The sequence below is a fragment of the Nelumbo nucifera genome, chromosome 3 (assembly GCF_055504915.1).
Source record: "Nelumbo nucifera cultivar China Antique chromosome 3, China Antique-T2T, whole genome shotgun sequence".
Classification (NCBI taxonomy): domain Eukaryota; kingdom Viridiplantae; phylum Streptophyta; class Magnoliopsida; order Proteales; family Nelumbonaceae; genus Nelumbo; species Nelumbo nucifera.
In genome coordinates, this window is record NC_142651.1 from 92,867,694 (window position 1) to 92,889,028 (window position 21,335).

The 21,335-nt window shown below is 38.5% G+C and overlaps 1 protein-coding gene across 13 annotated transcripts; it reads right to left on the minus strand.

Moving 5' to 3' along the window:
* Positions 1-1,221: 1,221 nt before the first annotated feature.
* On the minus strand, positions 1,222-20,850 carry LOC104609017 (uncharacterized). Of its 13 annotated transcripts, none has more exons than XM_088901544.1 (7): positions 18,429-20,850; positions 17,686-17,860; positions 17,206-17,277; positions 17,073-17,119; positions 7,056-7,127; positions 2,068-2,622; positions 1,222-1,530 (listed from the first exon to the last, which is right to left on the minus strand). In XM_088901544.1, the coding sequence occupies exons 1-2, from the start codon at positions 20,681-20,683 to the stop codon at positions 17,845-17,847; spliced, it is 2,271 nt and encodes a 756-aa protein (XP_088757670.1). In that variant the 5' UTR covers positions 20,684-20,850; the 3' UTR covers positions 1,222-1,530; positions 2,068-2,622; positions 7,056-7,127; positions 17,073-17,119; positions 17,206-17,277; positions 17,686-17,844. The 13 variants fall into 13 exon arrangements, with proteins under 13 accessions (XP_088757670.1, XP_088757671.1, XP_088757666.1 ...); XM_088901545.1 differs by having other exon boundaries at positions 2,068-2,200; positions 7,056-10,470; XM_088901540.1 differs by having other exon boundaries at positions 7,056-10,470.
* Positions 20,851-21,335: the final 485 nt, after the last annotated feature.

The following is a 21,335-nucleotide window of genomic DNA, read 5'->3' on the forward strand; positions in this document are numbered from 1 at the left end:
GCACACTTAATAATAATCAAAGGAGGAGACAGTCGATTCTGAAAAATCTTTTCATTTCTATTTTTCCAAAGATGACACAAAATGAAGCTACACCTCCCATATATCATAGACCCCTCTAAACCGGTCTTTTTCTACAAATTAGTCCACCATTCGACTGCCAAATTTGTTTTGGTGAAAGTGCAGTTTTTAAAAACATGCTCAATATAAGAGCTGCAGCAGGCCCATCACTAGCCACTCCCATAGCAATAAGGAAAGATTTTGTATTATCCGGTTTTAGTGACCAAAACAGGGTGGTCTAGTCCGGATTAAGCCTCTTGTTTTCCAAAGAAACATCGGTTCTGCATTGAAAATTACAATAGAGGTACTTAAGTGTGTGAATTGTAGAAAATATAGTGTAAGGCGCCTTCAGCTTGCTCTCTTACAAGGACTGTAACTGCAGGGCTGTACTCTGGAAGGAATTGGATCGATCAAACCCATCGCATCAGAATCGGGTCCGATTATTAAAGCTCCAAATTCAAATCCGATCCGAAGAATCAATCTTTTTTTGATAAATACACGACACCCGATTAAGGTCTGAAAAATCAACAGGAGGAAAAGGAAAGAAAAAAGGAAAAGGTGGATACCATGGTCCACCTTGGTTTCAACGTGATTTAAAGTGCAATGTTTTTCCACAGCTTAAAGAGGAGTTTGGTATAGACCAAAGCCAAAAGAGAGTAGATTTAGTAGAAGCAAGGTTCAAAGTATCCATAGATATGCACAAACATTCCATTGGGTGTTTTAAAGGGCATTTTCTCCTTATTTTAGTTTTTATTTTCAAAATCATACAGCGGGTTGGTCTTAATTAAGCCTACCTACCATACAATATGCTTGATATGTATCAATACTTTGAACGTTGAATAGGAGACAAACCATGTTTGATTTGGTATATATCCTGACAAACCATGTAGCCACACCCAATGAGCACTAAACAAATATTCTGACAGCTATTTTAAAATTTGTTTTTAATCTTTTCAAGGGTGGGTTGAAAGAGGACCAATGGAGATTAGTTGGTTCCCACATTAATGGAGATTAGTTGGATCAAAAATCAAAACATGGAAGAGAAAAAAATGTAGTGGTTTTATTTTACATGTGCATCTCTCTTTCGCCTCCTATAGCAGTCTTAATTAATTTCAACTTTATAAACTGTGTTGGCTTTAAAAAAAAATTGTGTTGGAGATTCAATGAATGAACAACCAAACTTCTAGAATAATACTTCAGTCGATATATTGGTGAATTCCATGATTCTTTCCTTCAAGAAAGTACATTGGTAGGCGTACAATTCTTTAGCACTTTTTCATATATTCGCATTTGTTCACTAGTATTTATAAAACTGGTTTTCTTCAACCTTGACGCATCGAGGTTTTGATTTAAGACAGCATTTCCATCAAAGGACACCAAGGACCAAGAAGATAAGACTGGTTGTTGATATAACAATTCCAGCAGCAGAACCTACTGATATCTTCTTTCCACCTTCTGGAGGAGGTTTGGAATCTGCAAAAGAAAAGGAAAAAAAAATCAAGCCTCTATATCCCATGCTAATCAAAAAAGTGACTCTCGAAAGATGTATCATATGTCAATAGAGTCAACATCATGATGGCAAATCCTTTTCAAAGAATTATATCTACTTGACTGACTTAAGCAATCCATAGAGACCATAAAGAAACCACGTGTCTAAATAAATCATGATTGGTTTTAAGTTTGTGTTCCTTTCTTCAATTTCCTTTTCACATTTGATCAGCAACAAAATATGTACAGAAATCTTGTTTGCATTTTACTGTTTTCCCTAATGCATCCCTATTGATCAAAGACTAAGAAGAGAAGATGAAGGATGGGTTAAATCCTACTAAAATCATCTGGTAGTTCCAATATAACATCATTGGATACTTTAATCTTACACCAAACACTAGATCAATTTTTTCAGACATAAACAATAATTGGAGCTTAGACAAACATTCAACTTAACAGGTTCCGCAGATATAGCTGGCACTAAAAGACCATAAACTCCTCTATAAGGGATTCCTACTGTACCTCTCCCAGCCCAATAGAAGTGGATTTCTAAATTGCCACTTGTTACATAAACTACACTAAAGCTTTTAATGATTGGCTTGCCAACTCTACCAGCTTCATCTGCTATATTGAAATCTTTTAGTACCAATCTTCCCTGCAATAGACTATTATAGTTAGACCTGAGTAACATGATATATTGAATGAATTTCTCCATAATGGGATAAACTAACAATTACCTGAAGCTGTATCATTTGTAAACATGATCTCTGTGAAATGGAGTTTGACAGTGTAACTTCCATTTAGCAGACAGTATCCATAATAAGTTAGAGAGAGGGGAGAAGTCTACGCAGTCATGTACAATTTAGAGTTCTCAGATTTATCTGAAAGTATGGATCTGTTTATTACTAGTTATCTATGCTTTTATTATCATCGAGAAAGTATCTGGTGTTGCTTAATGACCAGTAATCTGTACTTTGTAAAAACATTGAAGGACCGTTGTGTATTGGTCCACTTCATATGTGTTATCTCCTATGGTGACTTCTTCACCACCACAATTTATATGGCGCTTGTACACATCTAGAAATATAAAAAAACAATCAATTAGTGCTGACTAGATATAATCAGGATTTAGGGAAGGGTAGCAATACAAGTTGCAGGTAAGACACCTGATAGTTTAATGGTTCAATATATGTTAGTACCAAAAACAGAAAAGCATGGTTCATAAACATAATTATAATGACATAATTCATCCACATAGAATTTTGCCATTTTAAAATATTCAAACTGCTCCCTGCACCATTAGCCTATTAAGTGCTCTTTTGACAGAACTTTGCCATTTACTACTCTTTTGACATACATCTTTCCAACAAACCCAAATGAAAATAACAAATTATTAAAAGTCATAGAAAAACATTATGGAGAAGAATTTGCAAACAGGCCCAGATCTCACTAAAGAGGAATAGAATAATGGCCATGCTTCAACTTTAAAACACAAACTTTGTGAACGACTTTGCATGCATGGAATGATTCCACTCCTAGATCAATATGAAGTTGAGCAAGTTAGCATACCATACATGAATGCATTTTAGGTAAAATAAATAAGGGAGCATTTACCAATGTGTCATTTTTTAAACAACCTGCCACATCAGCATACCCCCTAAGTCAGTGCTCTAGAAGTTCTTTATACTACATATGAAACCTATGATGCAAATGTGTGGAAAGAAAAGTATAAAATTACATGTTTCTCACCAAGTAGCTTTGAAACAAATGTCTGGAGACAAATTATACAGTGAGAAACAATGTTTAGTAGCTGAAAAAGAATATCAACAACAAAATATGAATTATATAGAAGTATTTTTACACATTTCATTCCTGACAACTAGTTTTCTCTGAGCTTTTTAACATAAAGTTGTTGTAGGAGATCACTGTATTTTAAAGTTACTAGGAACAATCAGCTTCTTGAAAGGAAAAAAGGTATTACTTTAACTCAAAGATCGGTTGCATGAAATTCCCCCTTAGAGAGACACAAACTACAGCAAAGAGTACAAGAATGTTAGAACAAAAATTACAGTAGCGCCCAGAACAATGTTTCCCTATTTGTACCTCGCTTTGCAAAGACATCAGCAAATGCATTAGCTGATCTCCCAATCCACTGTACTGTTACAGACACATTCCTTATCAGCCATTTGAATTTCTTTAGCTCATTTTTGTAGCCCCACACAACATCCTCCAGATTATTTAACCTGTCCACCACTGTCTTAGAGTCCCCTTCAACCAGAAGCAGCTCCACACCCATTACTTTTGCGAGAAGTAATCCTTGTATTGCAGCTAACAACTCTGCTCGAATTGAGTTCCCAACACTAAGGCTATGTTTGGTTTGAGGGAAAAGTAGGGAAAGGTAGGGAAACCTTTATAAATTTTGTAAAGGTTTCCCTACCTTTCCCTTCCTTTCCCTACATTTTCCTTCAAACCAAACACAGCCTTAATGGGCCATAGTAGAGCAAAACAACCTCTCTAGCCTTATTCCTCAGTACACCTCCCAACCCAGAGGGCCCTGGGTTGCCCTGGCTACTCCCATCAAAATTCAGCTTCAATGAACTGTGAGGAGGGGGTGCCCAGCTTGTCAATACCCTTACCTTGGAGGAGGAACAACTTGCTACTGATAACCAATTCCTCCAACAGTAAGTAAAGGAGAAGTGGTCAAACAATTCCAAAGTCTTTAACCAATGTATTGCCCTATACCTTTCCAAGGTACAACAAGGGTATGATTCGAGGTGGATATAATTGCATAACAGTTAAATCAAATTTTCTTGTTACTTAACCACTTGCATCATTGTTTACTGTCTCAATCTAGACACAAGAACTTAATCAAATTTTCATTGTGTACCTATTTCTTGCTCCCGAAGGATATAATTGCATAACACTTAAATCTATTACTTTGATTTTGATCTGGAAAATTCCTGTTTTCCATGATGATATTCTCTTTCCAATTGGACATTACAATTGCATTTATGACATAATATTGCTAGTTGCCTTATTTGTGTTATTAATGTCATTAACTATTAGTCTATTATGAATGTGCCAGCTAGCTTGATGGTAAATTCTTTAGCTGGTTGTAGCAGAGACCTGGGATTGAGTCCTGCCTTCACCAAGCTTGGAGGGTTTGGGGGACGGATATCCCTGTTGTGTAGCTCATTTTCCTACCAAGAAAACATTAATCTATTACGTAGTGAGTTGATTAAAAATGAATCAAGTCATGAGAGACAATGATGTAGGGCAATCCAGAGGGAATGGGAGTACTGCAATATGTACCAAGTTACAAGTTAATAGATATTTCCAAGAGAATTAGAGGGTAGAAGAAGGGATAGAGGAGGAGATGCACCAAGTAAATCCCAAACCTTGGTTTAGCACTTAACCAAGGGAGTAGGATCATTAAGGTCCACCACATTTAGAAAATGAGTAATTCTTCTCAAGGAATAAGCAAGTTGTAAACCAAAAATTTCCATATCCTTTCGTTACTGGGGAAAGTAAGAGTACACTAATTACATATATAGAGTACTGAAGAAATATTTACAGATTCCCTCACATACCATGCAGAAATGGGCCAGGATGTAAAACCAATATATAGGCCCGATTGGAAACATGGAGGCCCATTAGGCCTAGGTTTATCAACAACAAAATAAAGGCTATCCCATTAGACAAATTCTCCCTTTTCCTTCCTTAAAATGTTTATCCAGTCACTGCACAAAAAGGAGTTAAGGAAACTTCACAAACCTACTATAACACTAGGCCTTTGAATTCTTTTCTCAAAGTAAAAACCCTTTATCTGTAACGTTTCCTAACAGCAAATTCATCTTCAAAACTATTTTTACTTTTCAATGATTATTTTAAAAATGGGCAGTGGTTCCATGTCCTTAAACAAAAATAGCAGGTGAGGAGGGGGAGGGAGGAATAGACAGTGGTTCCATGTCCCAGAAGGTAACATTTCTACAATAGTTTTTTTTATTTTTTTTGGAGAAAGGTAACTATTAAATTCAAAAGGAGCAAAAAGGAGGGGGGGTATACATGAGAGGATGTACAAACAACACAAACAGAACAAAGCACCTAAAAACCACCCAAATTAAGAGTGAAAAGTATTTGCACTATAAAAAAATTTCTACCCACCCCCAGCCAAGATTTAGCCAAAATATGTGCAGTTGAGTTCAGCTCTCTTGGAATCCGTCTAAGGCCGCAAGACAGAGATAAGGTTAATTCAGAAATCTCATTGAGGAAATGACCCAGCCTCCATGGGTCCTTATCTAAATAAGTGACGCAATTAATGACATTTCTAGAGTCCCCCTCGATGAGAACAGATTTAAGCTGAAGGGATCTAACAATTCTCAGACCAGTCACCAATGCTCTGACTTCAGCATCAGAAGCATCAACAGCACAAACAGGACCACTGAAAGCCCAAATCATAGATCCCTCTCTTTTCAGAATAAAATTATGCCAGCCGCAGGAGTCTGGCCAGATATTTATTTACAGTTTCCATCAAATATCAGGAAGAATAATCCCCCCAATAGGTTGATAATGATTGCTTCCATTAATTACACTATTGCATGAGTAGGATCCGGTAGGAAACCCAATCCTTTTATCTGTCTGATTGTAACACAATTAGTATAAGCCTTTGTGATCTATCATGCATACTGCCATTTCATCATCTGAAAAATGCTCTGTATTTATAATGGACAAAGGCCTGTAGATATAGGGAAACAAGTTATACATCATTCCAATTCTCTTGAGTAGTAAGAGCAAGTTAGAAATCCTCTATTCTAATACTATGAGCTTCTTCTATTATTTCATTACTATATTTATGTGACTTCCATATACCATTCTTATGGTAGCCAGTTTTATCTAATCAAATAAGGAATAGGCATTTTTAATCTTTTAAACTACATGCCAAAATCATAAGAAAATCAACTTTTCAATTGTTATATATGCTAAGATCTTAATAACAATAATTCAGGAGAACCAACATTTAAAAAAAGGGAATTTGTTTAATCAAAAGATTCTTGTACAGAGAACCAGAGGAATGATTATACCATAAATTGTAAGAGATATACTACTATAAATTGTAAGAGATATACTACTATTCAATTCACAATATTTTCATGTTTAGCATATTCCTTAGTGGAGGAAAAACTGCTTCTGTTCCATTGATATCACTAATTCTCCTGCATATACATATTTCACCATGATTAACAACTAGAACTTAATTACTTATGAAGACAATAAAGTTCCAACTTGATGTTAATAAATAAAATAAGATGACAAGTATTCCATTATTGACATGCAAACCATTCATCTAGGAATTGCTACATTTTTTCAGTTTCTTGCCCATGCCATCACAGATCAGAATTTCTAAATGGAAGAGGTTGATAAAGAGAACCAGAAAGGTTAATTCTGGGTTTGTCCGATTCCATGTGTATGAATTGCAGAAATTTAAAACAATGTAGATGGTTTCTACTCACATGTTAGTTAATTTGCTTAGAAGAGAAATGCTGGAAGGAATGGGATCTTGCAGACCACTTGCCTACATGACACTGACATGAAAGAAAATTGGATTAAACAAATGAAAAAAGGAACTTCAATTTCAATAGTAGAAACTAGAAAGGAATTGGGAGGGGGGATGAAGTGGAAAACATAAAAGGAAGGAGAAAGTCTTACAGTTTTCGAAGCTTTGTCCAATTTTGTATGAAATTAAGTATGATTCCAGTAAAATGGTTATCACTAATCCAACTATGTTACACCAATGACAATAAAAGCATAAACAAAGTGGAAAGGTGATTCTAGTATCAATAGTGTTGGGAAAGTAAAAAGAAAACTGAAGATTGAAGAGCCTTGCAAGTCCCTCAAGCTGGTCAGGTGACACAGATAGGGGTGCAGCTTTTTTTCTTTTTGATAGATGAGGTAGGACTGCAACTTGGGCAGGCCCAACCTGAGCCCAATTCTTAGGGTTGGGCTTGGGTTGAGTTAAAACCCGGCCCTGCCTGCCCGACTTGCACCCCTAGACACAGCAGCTGCCACGTGAATAATTTGATGAAATCAGCCTAGAAGAAGAGAAATTAAAACAAAATAAATCTGTTAGAGCTAGCCAAATAAGGGTAGATTAGTCATTTTATTTCTGTTAAGTTATGTGCTTATGTGGCAGTTTTAATAGAGACTTCCTGTCCCATACTTAAGTGGGGGCAGTTTAGTCTTTGTACTACTAATTAGAGGCTAATCCATATTAAGGGTCGACTGATAGGGTTTAGTCTATCAGGTTCGACTGTTCTCTTCTTCTTCTTCTTCTTCTTCTTCTTCTGCTCTTCTCATGGTTCGAACTACTGTAGCTACAGGACAAACATGGTATCAAAGCAGGACGTTGCTCTCTAAATCTCCTCACCTGCTCCTTTCTGTTCATGACCTCATTTTTTTTTCTTTCTTCTTTCTGGACTCAAAAATGGAGAACACTGATTCAACCTAGGTCTGAGAACACTTCAGTCCTTCTTCCTCTGCGCAGAACTTGACTGTTTGGGTGTGCAGATGACTTCAATTAAACTTAATGGTGAGAACTCTATACCATGGGCCAAGTCAGTGAAAGTTTTTCTCAAGGCAAAGAGGAAAGTGAAGCATGTGAAGGAAGAAGATAAACCACCAGTTAACTCTTCAGGGTTTGATGACTGGGAACAGAAAGATGCCCAAATCATGACATGGTTATGGAATAGTATGGAACCCAAAATAAGTGCCAACTTTATGTTCTTAGATACAGCTAAGGACATAAGGGAACATGCCAAGAAGCTTTATTCTAGGTAGGATAATACTACAAGGGTATATCAGCTCTATCAGGAGTATTTCGATCTGCAACAAGGGAATAAAACCCTAGAAGAGTACTATGTCAGTATGAAGAACCTCATAAATGAACTCGGTGTCTATCATCCCCTCACTCCAGATGTTAAGGTTCAGCAACAACAGAGGGAACAACTAGATGTCACTAGGTTCTTAGTGGGGTTGAAATCAGAATATGAACCAGTTAGGGCCCAAATATTAGGAGGCTCTACTCTTCCTACACATGAGGAAGTTTTTGCACGGCTTCGTAGGATTTCTTTGGGACCTATAGAGAATCCCACACAGTCTAACAGATCAGCATTTGTGATAGCCAGAGGAGGTGGACGTGGTACTAGAGGGGGAGGACATGCCTCCCGAGGAGGTCGTGGTGGTTCCATATTTGGCCGTGGTGGTGGTCGTGACTCAGGGGGAGGCCGTGGTAAAGGAAAAAGTAACTCTACAAGGAAGTGTACCCATTGTGGTAGGGACAGACATTCGGTGAATTTCTGTTATGATCTCCATGGCCCTCCTTCTACATGGGCCAATCATGTAGTAGCTGGTGGGGTTGATGCCAGTGATAACCAACAGGCAAATCTAACACCTTCCACATCTACACCTGTTTCTAGGAAGGAGATGGTGAGTGTACCGCATGATGAGTATGAGAGGTTCCTCTAGACTACTTCACAACATACTACAACCACCCTTGCCCACTCAGGTATAGCTTGTCTGGCATCCAAACCCTCTCCTTGGATTATTGACTCTGGAGCCTCTGACCACATGACCGAGACTCCAGGTGTGTTCTCTTCCCTCTCTGAAACTTCCACATCTCAAACTGTTACCCTTGTCAATGGTTCCTCTTCTCCCATCTGTGGTGTTGGTAATGTTGACACGGCTTCTCTTTCTTTATCATATGTTCTATATGTCCCTAAGGTTCCATTCAATCTTATGTCTGCTAGTAAATTAACCAAGACTCTTAATTGCTCTATTACATTTTTCCCTTCCTTCTGTGGTTTTCAGGATCTCAAGACGGGGAAGAAGATTGGTGGGGGGCATGAGACTGGTGGATTATATTACCTCGACGGTGGTGGATCGTCAGTTGCACTTCAGACTTCACTCACTCCTCTATAGTGGCATTGTCGACTGGGACATCCATCTCTCAAGGCACTCAAGATATTGGTTCCGTCTTTGAGTCATTTGTTGTCTTTACAATGTGAGTCGTGTCAATATGGGAAACATCGTCGTGTTCCCTTCAGTCCTAGAGTTGATAGTCGTATGTTGAGTCCTTTTGCTTTGGTTCATTCAGATGTTTGGGGCCCGATTAAAATAGAGTCTTATAATGGTAACAAGTATTTTGTCACTTTTATTGATGATTGTTCAAGGATGACATGGATTTATTTAATGAAAGAAATGAGTGAATTATTTTCCATTTTTCAAAAATTCCATGCTGAAATATGTACACAATTTGGTGTTCCAATCAAAGTTCTTCGTTCAGATAACGATCGTGAATACTTTCTTACTTCCTTTCAACAGTATTTAGAACAGCATGGCATCATTCATCAAACTTCATGTGCATCCACTCCTCAACAAAATGGGGTGGCTGAATGAAAGAACCGTCATCTCCTTGAAACTGTTCGGTCTATTCTTCATCATATGAGTGTTCCTAAACGATTTTGGAGTGATGTTGTACTTACTGCGTGTTTTCTTATTAATCGGATGCCCTCCTTCATTCTTCATGGTCGGTCTCCCTTCTCTATTTTTTTCCCCACCTTGTCTCCCTTTCCATTAACACCTCGTATCTTTGGTTGTGTGTGCTTTGTTCACAATCTGAGTCCTGGGATAGACAAGCTGGGTGCACGCTCTATTAAGTGTGTCTTTCTTGGCTACTCTCGGACTCAAAAAGGGTACAAGTGTTACAATCTCATTACTCGGAAGTGCTATGTTTGTTCTGATGTAACCTTTTTTAAGTCTGTCCCCTTCTTCTCGGGACATAAAGCATCCATGTCTCCACCTTTGCTTCCTCTTCCTCTTCCAGTCAGTGATCCCGTTCTGGGTGTTCCAGTTGAGGTTGACCTTTCACCTCTGTAAAATAAGAGTAAACAGAGGAAGAAGATGAATTTGTTATATTATTCATCAATCTCGTATGTATATATACAAGTTACAAATTCTATGTTAGGAAAGAATATATTAGGAAAGAAGACTAATCAAATTCCTACAAATCTGTCCTACAATCAAGGTAAATCATATCTCCCTAGTATTTACTTCCTATTTTAGTTATACAGTCTGTAACATCATATCTCCCTAGTATTTACTTCCTATTTTAATTATACAGTCTGTAACATCTTCCTATTTTAATTATACAGTCTGTAACACTCCCCCTCAAGCCGGAGCATAGATATTAATCATGCCCAGCTTGTTACAAAGATAATCAACCCTAACCCCATTAAGAGCCTTCGTGAAGATATCTCCCAGTTGTTCTCCTGTTTTCACATAACCTGTGGAAATCAAACCTTGCTGAATCTTTTCACGAACGAAATGGCAATCAATCTCGATATGCTTAGTTCGTTCATGAAAAACAGGATTAGATGCAATGTGAAGAGCAGCTTGGTTATCACACCACAACTTGGCTGGTACTGAAGTTTTAAGACCTACTTCAGTCAGAAGCTGATATATCCACATTATTTCACACACAGATTTGGCCATAGCTCTATATTCTGATTTTGCACTCGAACGTGAGACAACATTCTGCTTCTTGCTTTTCCATGAAACTAGATTCCCTCCAACAAATGCATAATAGCCTGAAGTAGACCTTCGATCTTCCTTGGATCCTGCCCAGTCAGCATCTGAAAAACATTCAATTCTAGTATGACCATGATTGCCATACAAAATTCCTTGCCCAGGTGCTCCTTTTAAGTAGCACAAAATTTGTTCTACAACTGTCCAGTGATTAACTGTTGGAGAGGACATGTACTGACTCACCACACTAACTGAATACGCAATATCTGGACAAGTTACAGTAAGATAATTCAACTTTCCAACCAATCTTCTATATTTCTCAGGATCTTCAAATAATTCACCATCTTTTGTGAGCTGCAAGTTAGGAATCATTGGAGTGCTACATGGCTTAGCTCCCAACTTTCCCGTCTCAGACAACAAGTCAAGTACATATTTCCTTTGAGATAAGAATATTCCCTTTTTGCTTCTTGTTACCTCAACACCCAAGAAGTATTTCAGCATTCCCAAATCTTTGGTATGAAACTGAGTGTGGAGAAAGGATTTAAGGGATGAAATCCCTGTAGTATCACTCCCTGTAATGACAATATCATCCACATACACAACTAACAAAATGATGCCAGCAGCAGAGTGCTTGAAGAAAACAGAATGATCAGACTTACTTTTCTTCATACCAAAATTCTCGACTACCTGACTAAACTTTCCAAACTAGGCACGAGGACTTTGCTTCAACCCGTACAGAGACTTATGAAGATAGCAAACTTTCCCATACTCCCCCTGAGCAACAAAGCCAGACGGTTGCTCCATATAAACTTCTTCTTGAAGATCCCCATGAAGAAAAGCATTCTTGATGTCTAACTGATGAAGGGGCCAATTATAAGTAGCTGCCATAGAAATAAACAACCTGACAGAAGTAAGTTTAGCAACAGGAGAAAAGGTAACAGAATAATCCACTCCATAAGTTTGAGCATATCCTTTAGCAACAAGACGGGCTTTCAATCGGGCAATGGACCCATCAGGATTGACTTTAACTGTAAACACCCATTTACACCCAATAGCCTTCTTATTTGCAGGTAAATTTACCAAGGTCCAAGTATCATTGTCCTCTAAAGCATTCATCTCCTCAATCATAGCATTACGCCATCCAGGGTGAGAAAGGGCTTCTTTAACAGTCTTAGGAACAGAGATAGAATCAAGAGATGCAATAAAAGAACAAGAAGAGGACGACAAATGATTATAGGACACAAATGAAGATACTGGATAAGTACACTTACGCTTACCTTTACGAAGAGCAATAGGAAGATCATCATTAGAGACTGGTTCTGATGACGAAGGAACAGGATCAGTTGAGACTGGATCTGCCGACGAAGGAGCTGGTGCAGGACATGGATCCAGAGGGGTTGGTCACCGAGAATAAACCTGTACTGTAGGTGGCTTAGGCCTGGCAGGAGCAGATTCAATAGAATGTGAACCAGATGATGTGACAGTATAGATTAACAAATCATCATCCTCCCCCTGACTTGAATGAGGAGTAGATGGAAAGAAAGGTGTATCTTCTAGGAAATTAACATCACCTGACACAAGATATCTGTGAAGAGTAGGACAATAACATCTATACCCTTTTTGAACACAAGAATACCCAAGAAAAACACACTACAAAGATTTTGGATCTAGTTTGGTAACCTGAGGACGAACATCCCGAACAAAGCATGTACACCCAAATACCCTAGGCTCAATAGGAAATAGTGTTTTATTTGGAAACAGAACATGATAAGGAGTCTTACCCTAAAGGACAGATGAAGACATACGGTTAATCAAAAAGCATGTTGTGAAAACTGCATCAGCCCAGAAAGGTTTAGGAACCTTCATTTGAAATAACAAAGCTCTTGCAGTTTCAAGGTGTCTATTTTTCCGTTCAGCAACCCCATTTTGAAATGGTGTATCTACACAAGAAGTTTGATGAAGAATGCCATGCTGAAGCATGTAAGTTTGAAAGGATTCTGACAAGTATTCCTTAGCATTATCACTTCTCAATATTTGTACAGAAATATTAAATTGAGTTTTAACTTCAGCACAGAAAGCAGAAAAATGAGAAAACACCTCAGAACGATTTTTCATTAAATATAACCATGTCATACGAGAGTAATCATCAACAAAAGTAACAAAATACTTAAACCCAGTTTTGGACTCAATTGGACATGGACCCCAAACATCTAAATGGACTAATTCAAAAGGAGCATTAGCTCGTTTATTGACTCTAGGACTCGAACTAAGACGATGGTGTTTAGCAAACTGACAAGATTCACAATTTAATGACGACAAATTCTGAAATTGTGGACAAATTTGCTTTAACACATGGAGAGAGGGGTGACCCAACCGACAATGTGCTTCAAAAGGGGTTACAACTCCAGAACAGGCTATGGATCTTGGAACTTGTGTATCAAGGATGTAGAGACCTCCAGACTCATGTCCCTTACCAATAATCTTCTTCGTCGTAAGATCCTGAAATAAACAATAATCAGGAAAAAATGAGACACAACAATTAAGGGTACGAGTGAGTTTTCTAACAGAAATTAAATGAAATGATAACTGAGGTAAACTAAGAACATATGACAAAGGAAGTGATGGTGTTGGACTAATTGTGCCAGACCCAATAACACAAGATGTTGACCCATCTGCTAAAGTAACAGGAGAGGTAGATTTATGTGACTGAAAGGTAGAAAACAGACTTGAATTACCTGTCATATGATCTGTAGCTCCATAATCAATGACCCATTTTGAAGAGGAGGAAACAAGACATGTATTGGGTTTACCTGACTCGACGATGGCAGTAACAGGAGTAGATTGAGGTTTCAATGATTCCTGGTACTGAGCAAATTTGGCATATTCATCTACAGATATCATAACAGACTTCTCAGAAGTATCCGTGGTGGATGCAATATGGGTTGACTGAGTTTTCTTATTCTGCAACTTCCTGCAATCCCGCTTCATATGTCCTGGCTTATGACAGTAATGACACACTATCTCTCCTAACTCCTGTCCACGAGTATTAGTATTCCTGTCATAGTTACTTGACCTACCACTACCACTCCTGTATTGTTGTCTCCCTGATTCAGATGTATTATTGCGGCTGACAAGGGCACTACTAGGCTGAACAGGTGGAGAATATCTGTACGAAGGACCCTACTGTTTACTTAAAACAAAAGGGCAGGCAGAGACTAGATGCTCTGATACCATGTAAAATAAGAGTAAACAGAGGAAGAAGAAGAATTTGTTATATTATTCATCAATCTCGTATGTATATATACAAGTTACAAATTCTATGTTAGGAAAGAATATATTAGGAAAGAAGACTAATCAAATTCCTACAATCAAGGTAAATCATATCTCCCTAGTATTTACTTCCTATTTTAGTTATACAGTCTGTAACATCTTCCTATTTTAATTATACAGTCTGTAACAACCTCCTCTAGTGCAGATCCCTACTGAATGACCACCGATCCGGAACGTGTATACTCATCGACAGACACCGGCTCCTCCTCCAGCTTCTACCTTGTCTACGGATCCTGTTGTTGCTCCTGTCCCAGAACCTTCAGGACTTGATCTTCCCATTGCTTTACGGAAAGTTAAACGTGTTGTACCCTCCATCCCATTTCAAATTTTGTTTCAGTCTCTCGCCTTTCCACTTCACATCGCCAGTTTGTTTCACTGCTATCATCTATTTCTATACCTAAGAATGTCCGAGAGGCTCTTAGCTCACCTGGGTGGCAGTAGGCAATGGAGGAGGAACTCTCTGCCCTTCAACATACTCAGACGTGGGAGCTCACTACTCTTCCTCCTGGTAAGCATGTTGTGGGTTGTAAATGGGTGTATACTGTTAAATACTTGCCGGATGGTAGTGTGGAGCGTCTAAAGGCCAGACTTGTTGCTAAAGGTTATTCACAGTTGTATGAGGTAGACTATATAGAGACCTTCTCTCCAGTGGCTAAGATTGGCTCTGTCTGTGTCTTAATTTCCCTGGCAGTTATGTATGATTGGCCATTGTTTCAACTTGACATTAAAAATGCCTTCCTTCATGGTGACCTTATGGAGGAGGTATATATGGAGCAACCACCTGGGTTTGTTGCTCAGGGGGAGGATGGTAAGGTGTGCAGACTGAAAAATGCAATTTATGGGTTGAAACAATCGCCTCGTGCTTGGTTTGGGAAGTTTAGTGAAGTGGTGAAGAATTTTGGAATGAAACAATGCCAGGTTGACCACTCGGTGTTCAGCTATGATTCAGAAGTCGGAAAGATTTTATTAGTGGTCTATGTGGATGATATTGTCATAACTGGTAGTGACAAATTGGGGATCGATAAACTAAAGGTCTTTCTACAAAATCATTTTCAAACAAAAGACCTTGGGACATTGAAGTATTTTTTGGGTATAGAAGTTGCTAGATCAAGACAAAGTGTAAACCTGTGCCAAAGAAAATATGTTCTTGATCTACTAGATGAAACGAAACTATTAGGTGCAAAACCGGTTGAAACTCCCATGGAGCCAAATGCTAAGTTGAGCAGTGATATAGGGGAAATATTTGATGATCCTGGAAGGTATAGACGGTTAGTGGGGAAGCTGAACTATTTGACTATCACAAGACCAGACATCTCCTTTGCAGTCAGTGTGGTGAGCCAGTGCAGAACCCTCGGATACTTCACTGGGATGCAGTTCTTAGAATTGTAAGGTACCTGAAGGGAGCTCCAGGCTGCGGGTTATTGTACAAACCAGGAGGAAGACTTGAAGTAATTGGGTATACAGATGCAGATTGGGCAGGCTCTGTGTCTGATAGAAGATCTACTACAGGTTACTACACATTTCTTGGAGGAAATCTTGTGACATGGAAGAGTAAGAAGCAAACGGTTGTGGCAAGGAGCAGTGCTGAAGCCGAATACAGAGCCACGGCACACACTACATGTGAATTAGTATGACTGAGGAATCTCCTACAAGAAATCAGGTTCTCCATGAACAGACCTATGAAATTGTACTGTGACAATCAAGCTACACTCCACATTTCATCTAACCCTGTTTTTTATGAGAGAACAAAGCACATAGAGATTGATTGCCACTTTGTGAGGGAGAAGGTCCTTACTGGAGAGATAAGCACAGAACATGTGGGCTCAGGTGATCAATGGGCAGATTTGTTTACAAAAGGCTTAAGCTTAGGGAGAGTGAACTATATATGTAACAAGCTAGGATTATATGACATATATTCTCCATCTTGAGGGGGAGTGTTAGAGCTAGCCGAATAAGGGTAGATTAGTCATTTTATTTCTGTTAAGTTATGTGCTTATGTGGCAGTTTTAATAGAGACTTCCTGTCCCATACTTAAGTGGGGGTAGTTTAGTCTTTGTACTACTAATTAGAGGCTAATCCATATTAAGGGTCGACTAATAGGGTTTAGTCTATCAGGTTTGACTGTTCTCTTCTTCTTCTTCTTCTTCTTCTGCTCTTCTCCTGGTTCGAACTACTGTAGCTACAAGACAAACAAAATCATTCATCATTTAATTTCTTCAAGTATATGTAAATTCAAGGGAAACCCAGAACACAAAAAACCAATAAAAAATGTTGAAAGGAAGAATGACCATACGCTCTTCCTATTGACAAGACACCCAAGCTCTGAAGGCAGAACTCTAGAAAGCTGATTGAACTCCATGGTCCTGAAAATCCGAACTAATTAAAACCAAAAATCTATATTTTTGTGTGAAAATCTGGATAATCAGAGCTTGCAGGCTTTTCAGGGTGTGATGTTTCCAAGTTCTTTCGGGATTGGACCCAACAATTGATTTCCAAGGAGTGAGCTTATAAAGTCTTCTTGATTAACTATTTAGATGATAAATTCTCTGATTTGCAAACTAAATAAGCAATGAGAATGAGAAGACTGAATTGCTTGCATATTCACCAATTTATGGTACCTCATTCTGGAGGTATTGTACCCTTAAGGCAGTTATGGAGGAGATCTCTACAAAACCAAAAAAGGGTAAGTTAATTAATTTAGTTAATGACTGAAAGTTGGTTGCAAGGGATGTGACTATGGAAAGCTCTTACATTTCTTGGAGGTATGGAAGCTTGACCAACTCTGGTGGGAGCACTGCCGGTAGGTTTTGGGGTTTCAGTACTCTGAACTCAAACATAAGGATAAACTTTTAGCCTTCAGAAATTCCTCTAAGAAATTGAACCACAAAAATAATAAAATGATTTGAGAAAGTTAGAAATTTCCGATGTGTTTAAACCAGTGTACATTATCAAAAGAAAAAAGATTTGCAAATGGGGTCGATTAGGCTTTTTCTCTAAACAAGTAAACAACCTGCTCGCTGCCCTCTGTAGAGAATTGGGCTTCACATCTAAATCACTATCCATTGGATATGAAATTCTTTAGATTATATTTTTATGTATTTGGAACAACCCAATGAGTTTACTTGGGCAGAGGTTACTGATCTTCCTGCTTTCTCTTCAGTAGTGGGCTTCACTAATCACTAATGAGTAGCTAAAAAGCTGTAGAATAAGCAGAGAAAGTCATACTCATACATGCTGATTACATGGCAGACGGTATTTCCAGCGATGGAGCAGTTGCAGGTGATGGAATTCTCAGAGCCCTTTTGCATGTTCTGTGTCTGCCGTCCTGATTTTCCGCTGCATGGATCAACGTTGAAATCCCAGTCTTTCTTTCTCAAGTTGCTCACTATTTCACGCAATGCCTTCACTGCCATACAATAATAAATAATGTTTGCTTTGACATCAAACAGGTTGGATCCACAGCAGATCCAGCTAAATTGAGATCCACATCTAGCACAAACAATGGAATTGGGAGTGGGTTTGGATCTGGTCTATTGACATATATTTGGTCAGATTGCAGGCAGGATCCTAAAGGGATTTGCAAAGATCTGGGTCAGATTTATTTTAGGATAAGGATCTTACTAGCAGTAGGTCTAGTAGGTGATAAAATGAGAAAAAGTAGACTAAAATGGTTCAACCACATGCAGAGAAGATCATCTACAACTCTAGTAAGAAGAACTGGGGGCTAGAAGAGCTAGGGAAACCCAAAAAGGCCATGCCTTGAAGTAGTGAGAAACAATTGAATGGTCAAAATTTTCAAAATGGATATGGCACTAAACAGAATGGAGTGGCAGAACAGAGTTGTTGTAGTTGACCCCATATAATTGGGACAAATGAGGATGATAATAGATGCTACTTGAAAACATAGAATGAAATATAATACACCCTAGATATACTAAACAACGTAGCAATTTATACAGGCAATGTTTAATTACCATAAGTCATCCAAATTCCAGTAGGCTAATGCTAATTCGGGCATGTATTCTACATTCCTCATCTGTGCCATCAAAGCCTTCAACATCTCACATATTTCCACTGTCCTAGGTAGAACTGAATCATCAGAGACAAACACACTGACTTGATTCTTAATCTCAATCCAGCTGCTCCCAGGTTGCTTTTCCACTCCCTTTTCTTTCATCAACATTCTCACCTTCTCAACTTCATTCCAACTACCTGCTTCTGCATGTATATTTGACAAGAGCACATAATTGGAAGTTTTATAAGGCTCAAATTCCAAAAGCTTCTCAGCAGCAAGCTTCCCAAGTTTTAGGTTCTTGTGTAACCGGCATGCCCCAAGTAATGCACCCCATGTTCCTGCATTGGCCTTGATTGGCATTTCCATAACCAGTTGATAGGCTTCTTCTAATCTTCCTGCCCGTCCAAGCAAGTCAACTATACAAGCATAGTGTTCAGCCAAAGGTTCAATACAATACTTTTCAGTCATATATTTAAACAGTTTTAAACCTTCATCAATCAAGCCAGCATGACTGCATGCAGATAAAAGCCCAACAAAGGTCACCTGATCTGGATTCAACCCCTCAGTCAACATCTCCTGGAAGAGTTGAATTGCATCTTTCCCATACCCATTAAATGCATACCCAGAAATCAAAGAATTCCAAGAAATAATATCAGTGTTATCAATATCATTGAACACTTGTTCTGCACTGAGGATCCTTCCACACTTTGCATACATTGTGATCAATGCATTCCCAACAAACAAATCATTAACATAACCTATCTTCACAACAAGATGGTGAATTTGCTTCCCAATTTGTAGAGCTGCAAGGTTAGCGCAAGCACTAAGACTACTGGCAAAGGTAGACTGATCAGGTTTCTTACCTTCTCTTCCCATCAATACGAAATGCCTAAGCCCATCCATATACAGCCCATTTTGGGTGAAACCCGAAATCAGAGAATTCCAAGAAACTATATTCTTCTCCTCCATCTTCTCAAAGATTCTAAGTGCTTTATTCATTTCTCCTCCCTGAGCATAACCAGCTATCACTGTATTCCATGTAATAATATTCTTCCTAAACATTTGCTTAAATAATTTGTTAGCTTCATCCATTCTGCCACATTGAGCATAGCCAGCAATCATGGTATTCCAACAGGCAATATCTCTAGTGTCCATCTCATCAAAGATTTGACGAGCTTCTTCCATCTGCATGGTCTGTATGTAACCAGAGATCATCGCAGTTTGGGCTGCAACATTCTTGTAAGGCATTAAATTGAGCAACTCCCTTGCTTTCTCAAGCTTCCCAATACGGACGTACCCATTGATCATCGTAGTCCAAGATACTGCATTTTTTTCTGTCATTTGTTCAAATAAAATTATAGCCTCATCAATCTGATAGTTCAGCACATACCCTGAAATCATGGCATTCCAAGATACCACATTTCTCATGGGCATCTGATCAAAGATTCTTCGTGCCTCATCAATACGGCTATACCTTGCAAACCCACTTAACATCGTTACCCATGAAATGACATTCGGGCTTGGAATTCTCTGAAAGAATTGCATTGCAGAATCCAAATCACCTATCTGCATAAACCCATCAATTACCAAATTCCAAGAAACCACGTCTCTCTCTGACATTTTGTCAAAAAAGTCCAATGCCAGACCCATCTCTTCATTTTGTATGTAAGCAGCAAGCATGGAATTCCATGATACCAAATTCCTAACTGGCATCTTATCAAATAATCTTCGAGCATCTTCAAAACGGCCGTTCTTTGCATAACCTGCAATCATTGCATTCCAACAAACCGGGCTTCTCTTATCTGGAAGTTGATCAAAGAGAATCCTAGCCTTTTCAAGTTCCCCGTTTCTGGTGTAGCAAGTTATCATCAGAGTCCATGAAAAGAGGTCCCTCCTAGACATTCTTTCAAACAATTCAGCAGCTTCATGGACCTTATCATTATGCAAGTAGCCAGAGATCATGGTGTTCCACGAAACCAAGTTCCTAAGAGGCATTTGCTCAAAAAGGTTACGTGCATCATTAATTCTACCATTCTTGGCATAAGCAGAGATCATAGAATTCCATGTTACAGTGTTTCGAGATGTCATACTCTCGAAGATTTTAATTGCCTCGTTGATTTTGCCGGATTTCCCCAACTGGGTTATTTTCTGATTTTGATAGAAAACAAGGCTTCCACTCTCACCAATTGATTTGAGAGCTTGTATAATTCTCATGGCACACAAACTACCTGAAATAATAAACCACTCAAACAAGAATTTGAATGGCAGAGAATTGCTATTATTGACAATTTGACACAATAACAAGTTTTAAAAGGAAGGAGACGGGGTGAGACAACTCAAAGTCTGACATGGGAGACCTAGTAATAGAAAATGTGTCATACTGGTCGCGGTATTACCCAGTAACCCTCCGGATCCGAGCCCGTTAAATAACTGGGACCGGAAGGGTCATAAGACACTGGTTCAACCTCCATTTCGGTCCAGTCCGATAACACTATTTGTACAATATGACCGCATCTGGTTCAACCATCCGGTCCAATCCAAATAACACTGGGTGTATAATCCGTCGGTTCGATTTGGTTAGAACTGAAGACCTAATCATTTATTCAGTTTGACCATTTTCTCCAACCGAACCGAACTAGAATTCAAGACTGGACCAACCCAAACCGATTTCGGTTCAATTAGGCCCTAATTCCACATAAATGATAAATAATGGTTTTAATTAATAAGTGTTATTAATTAAAAGTTAAAATTGCCTAAAACCCAATGGTTTTAATTAACTATTATTAATTAAAAGTTAGAATGGTGCCAAAGAACAATAGTTTTAATTAATTAATTATTATTAATTAAAAGTTAAAATAGGCCCAAA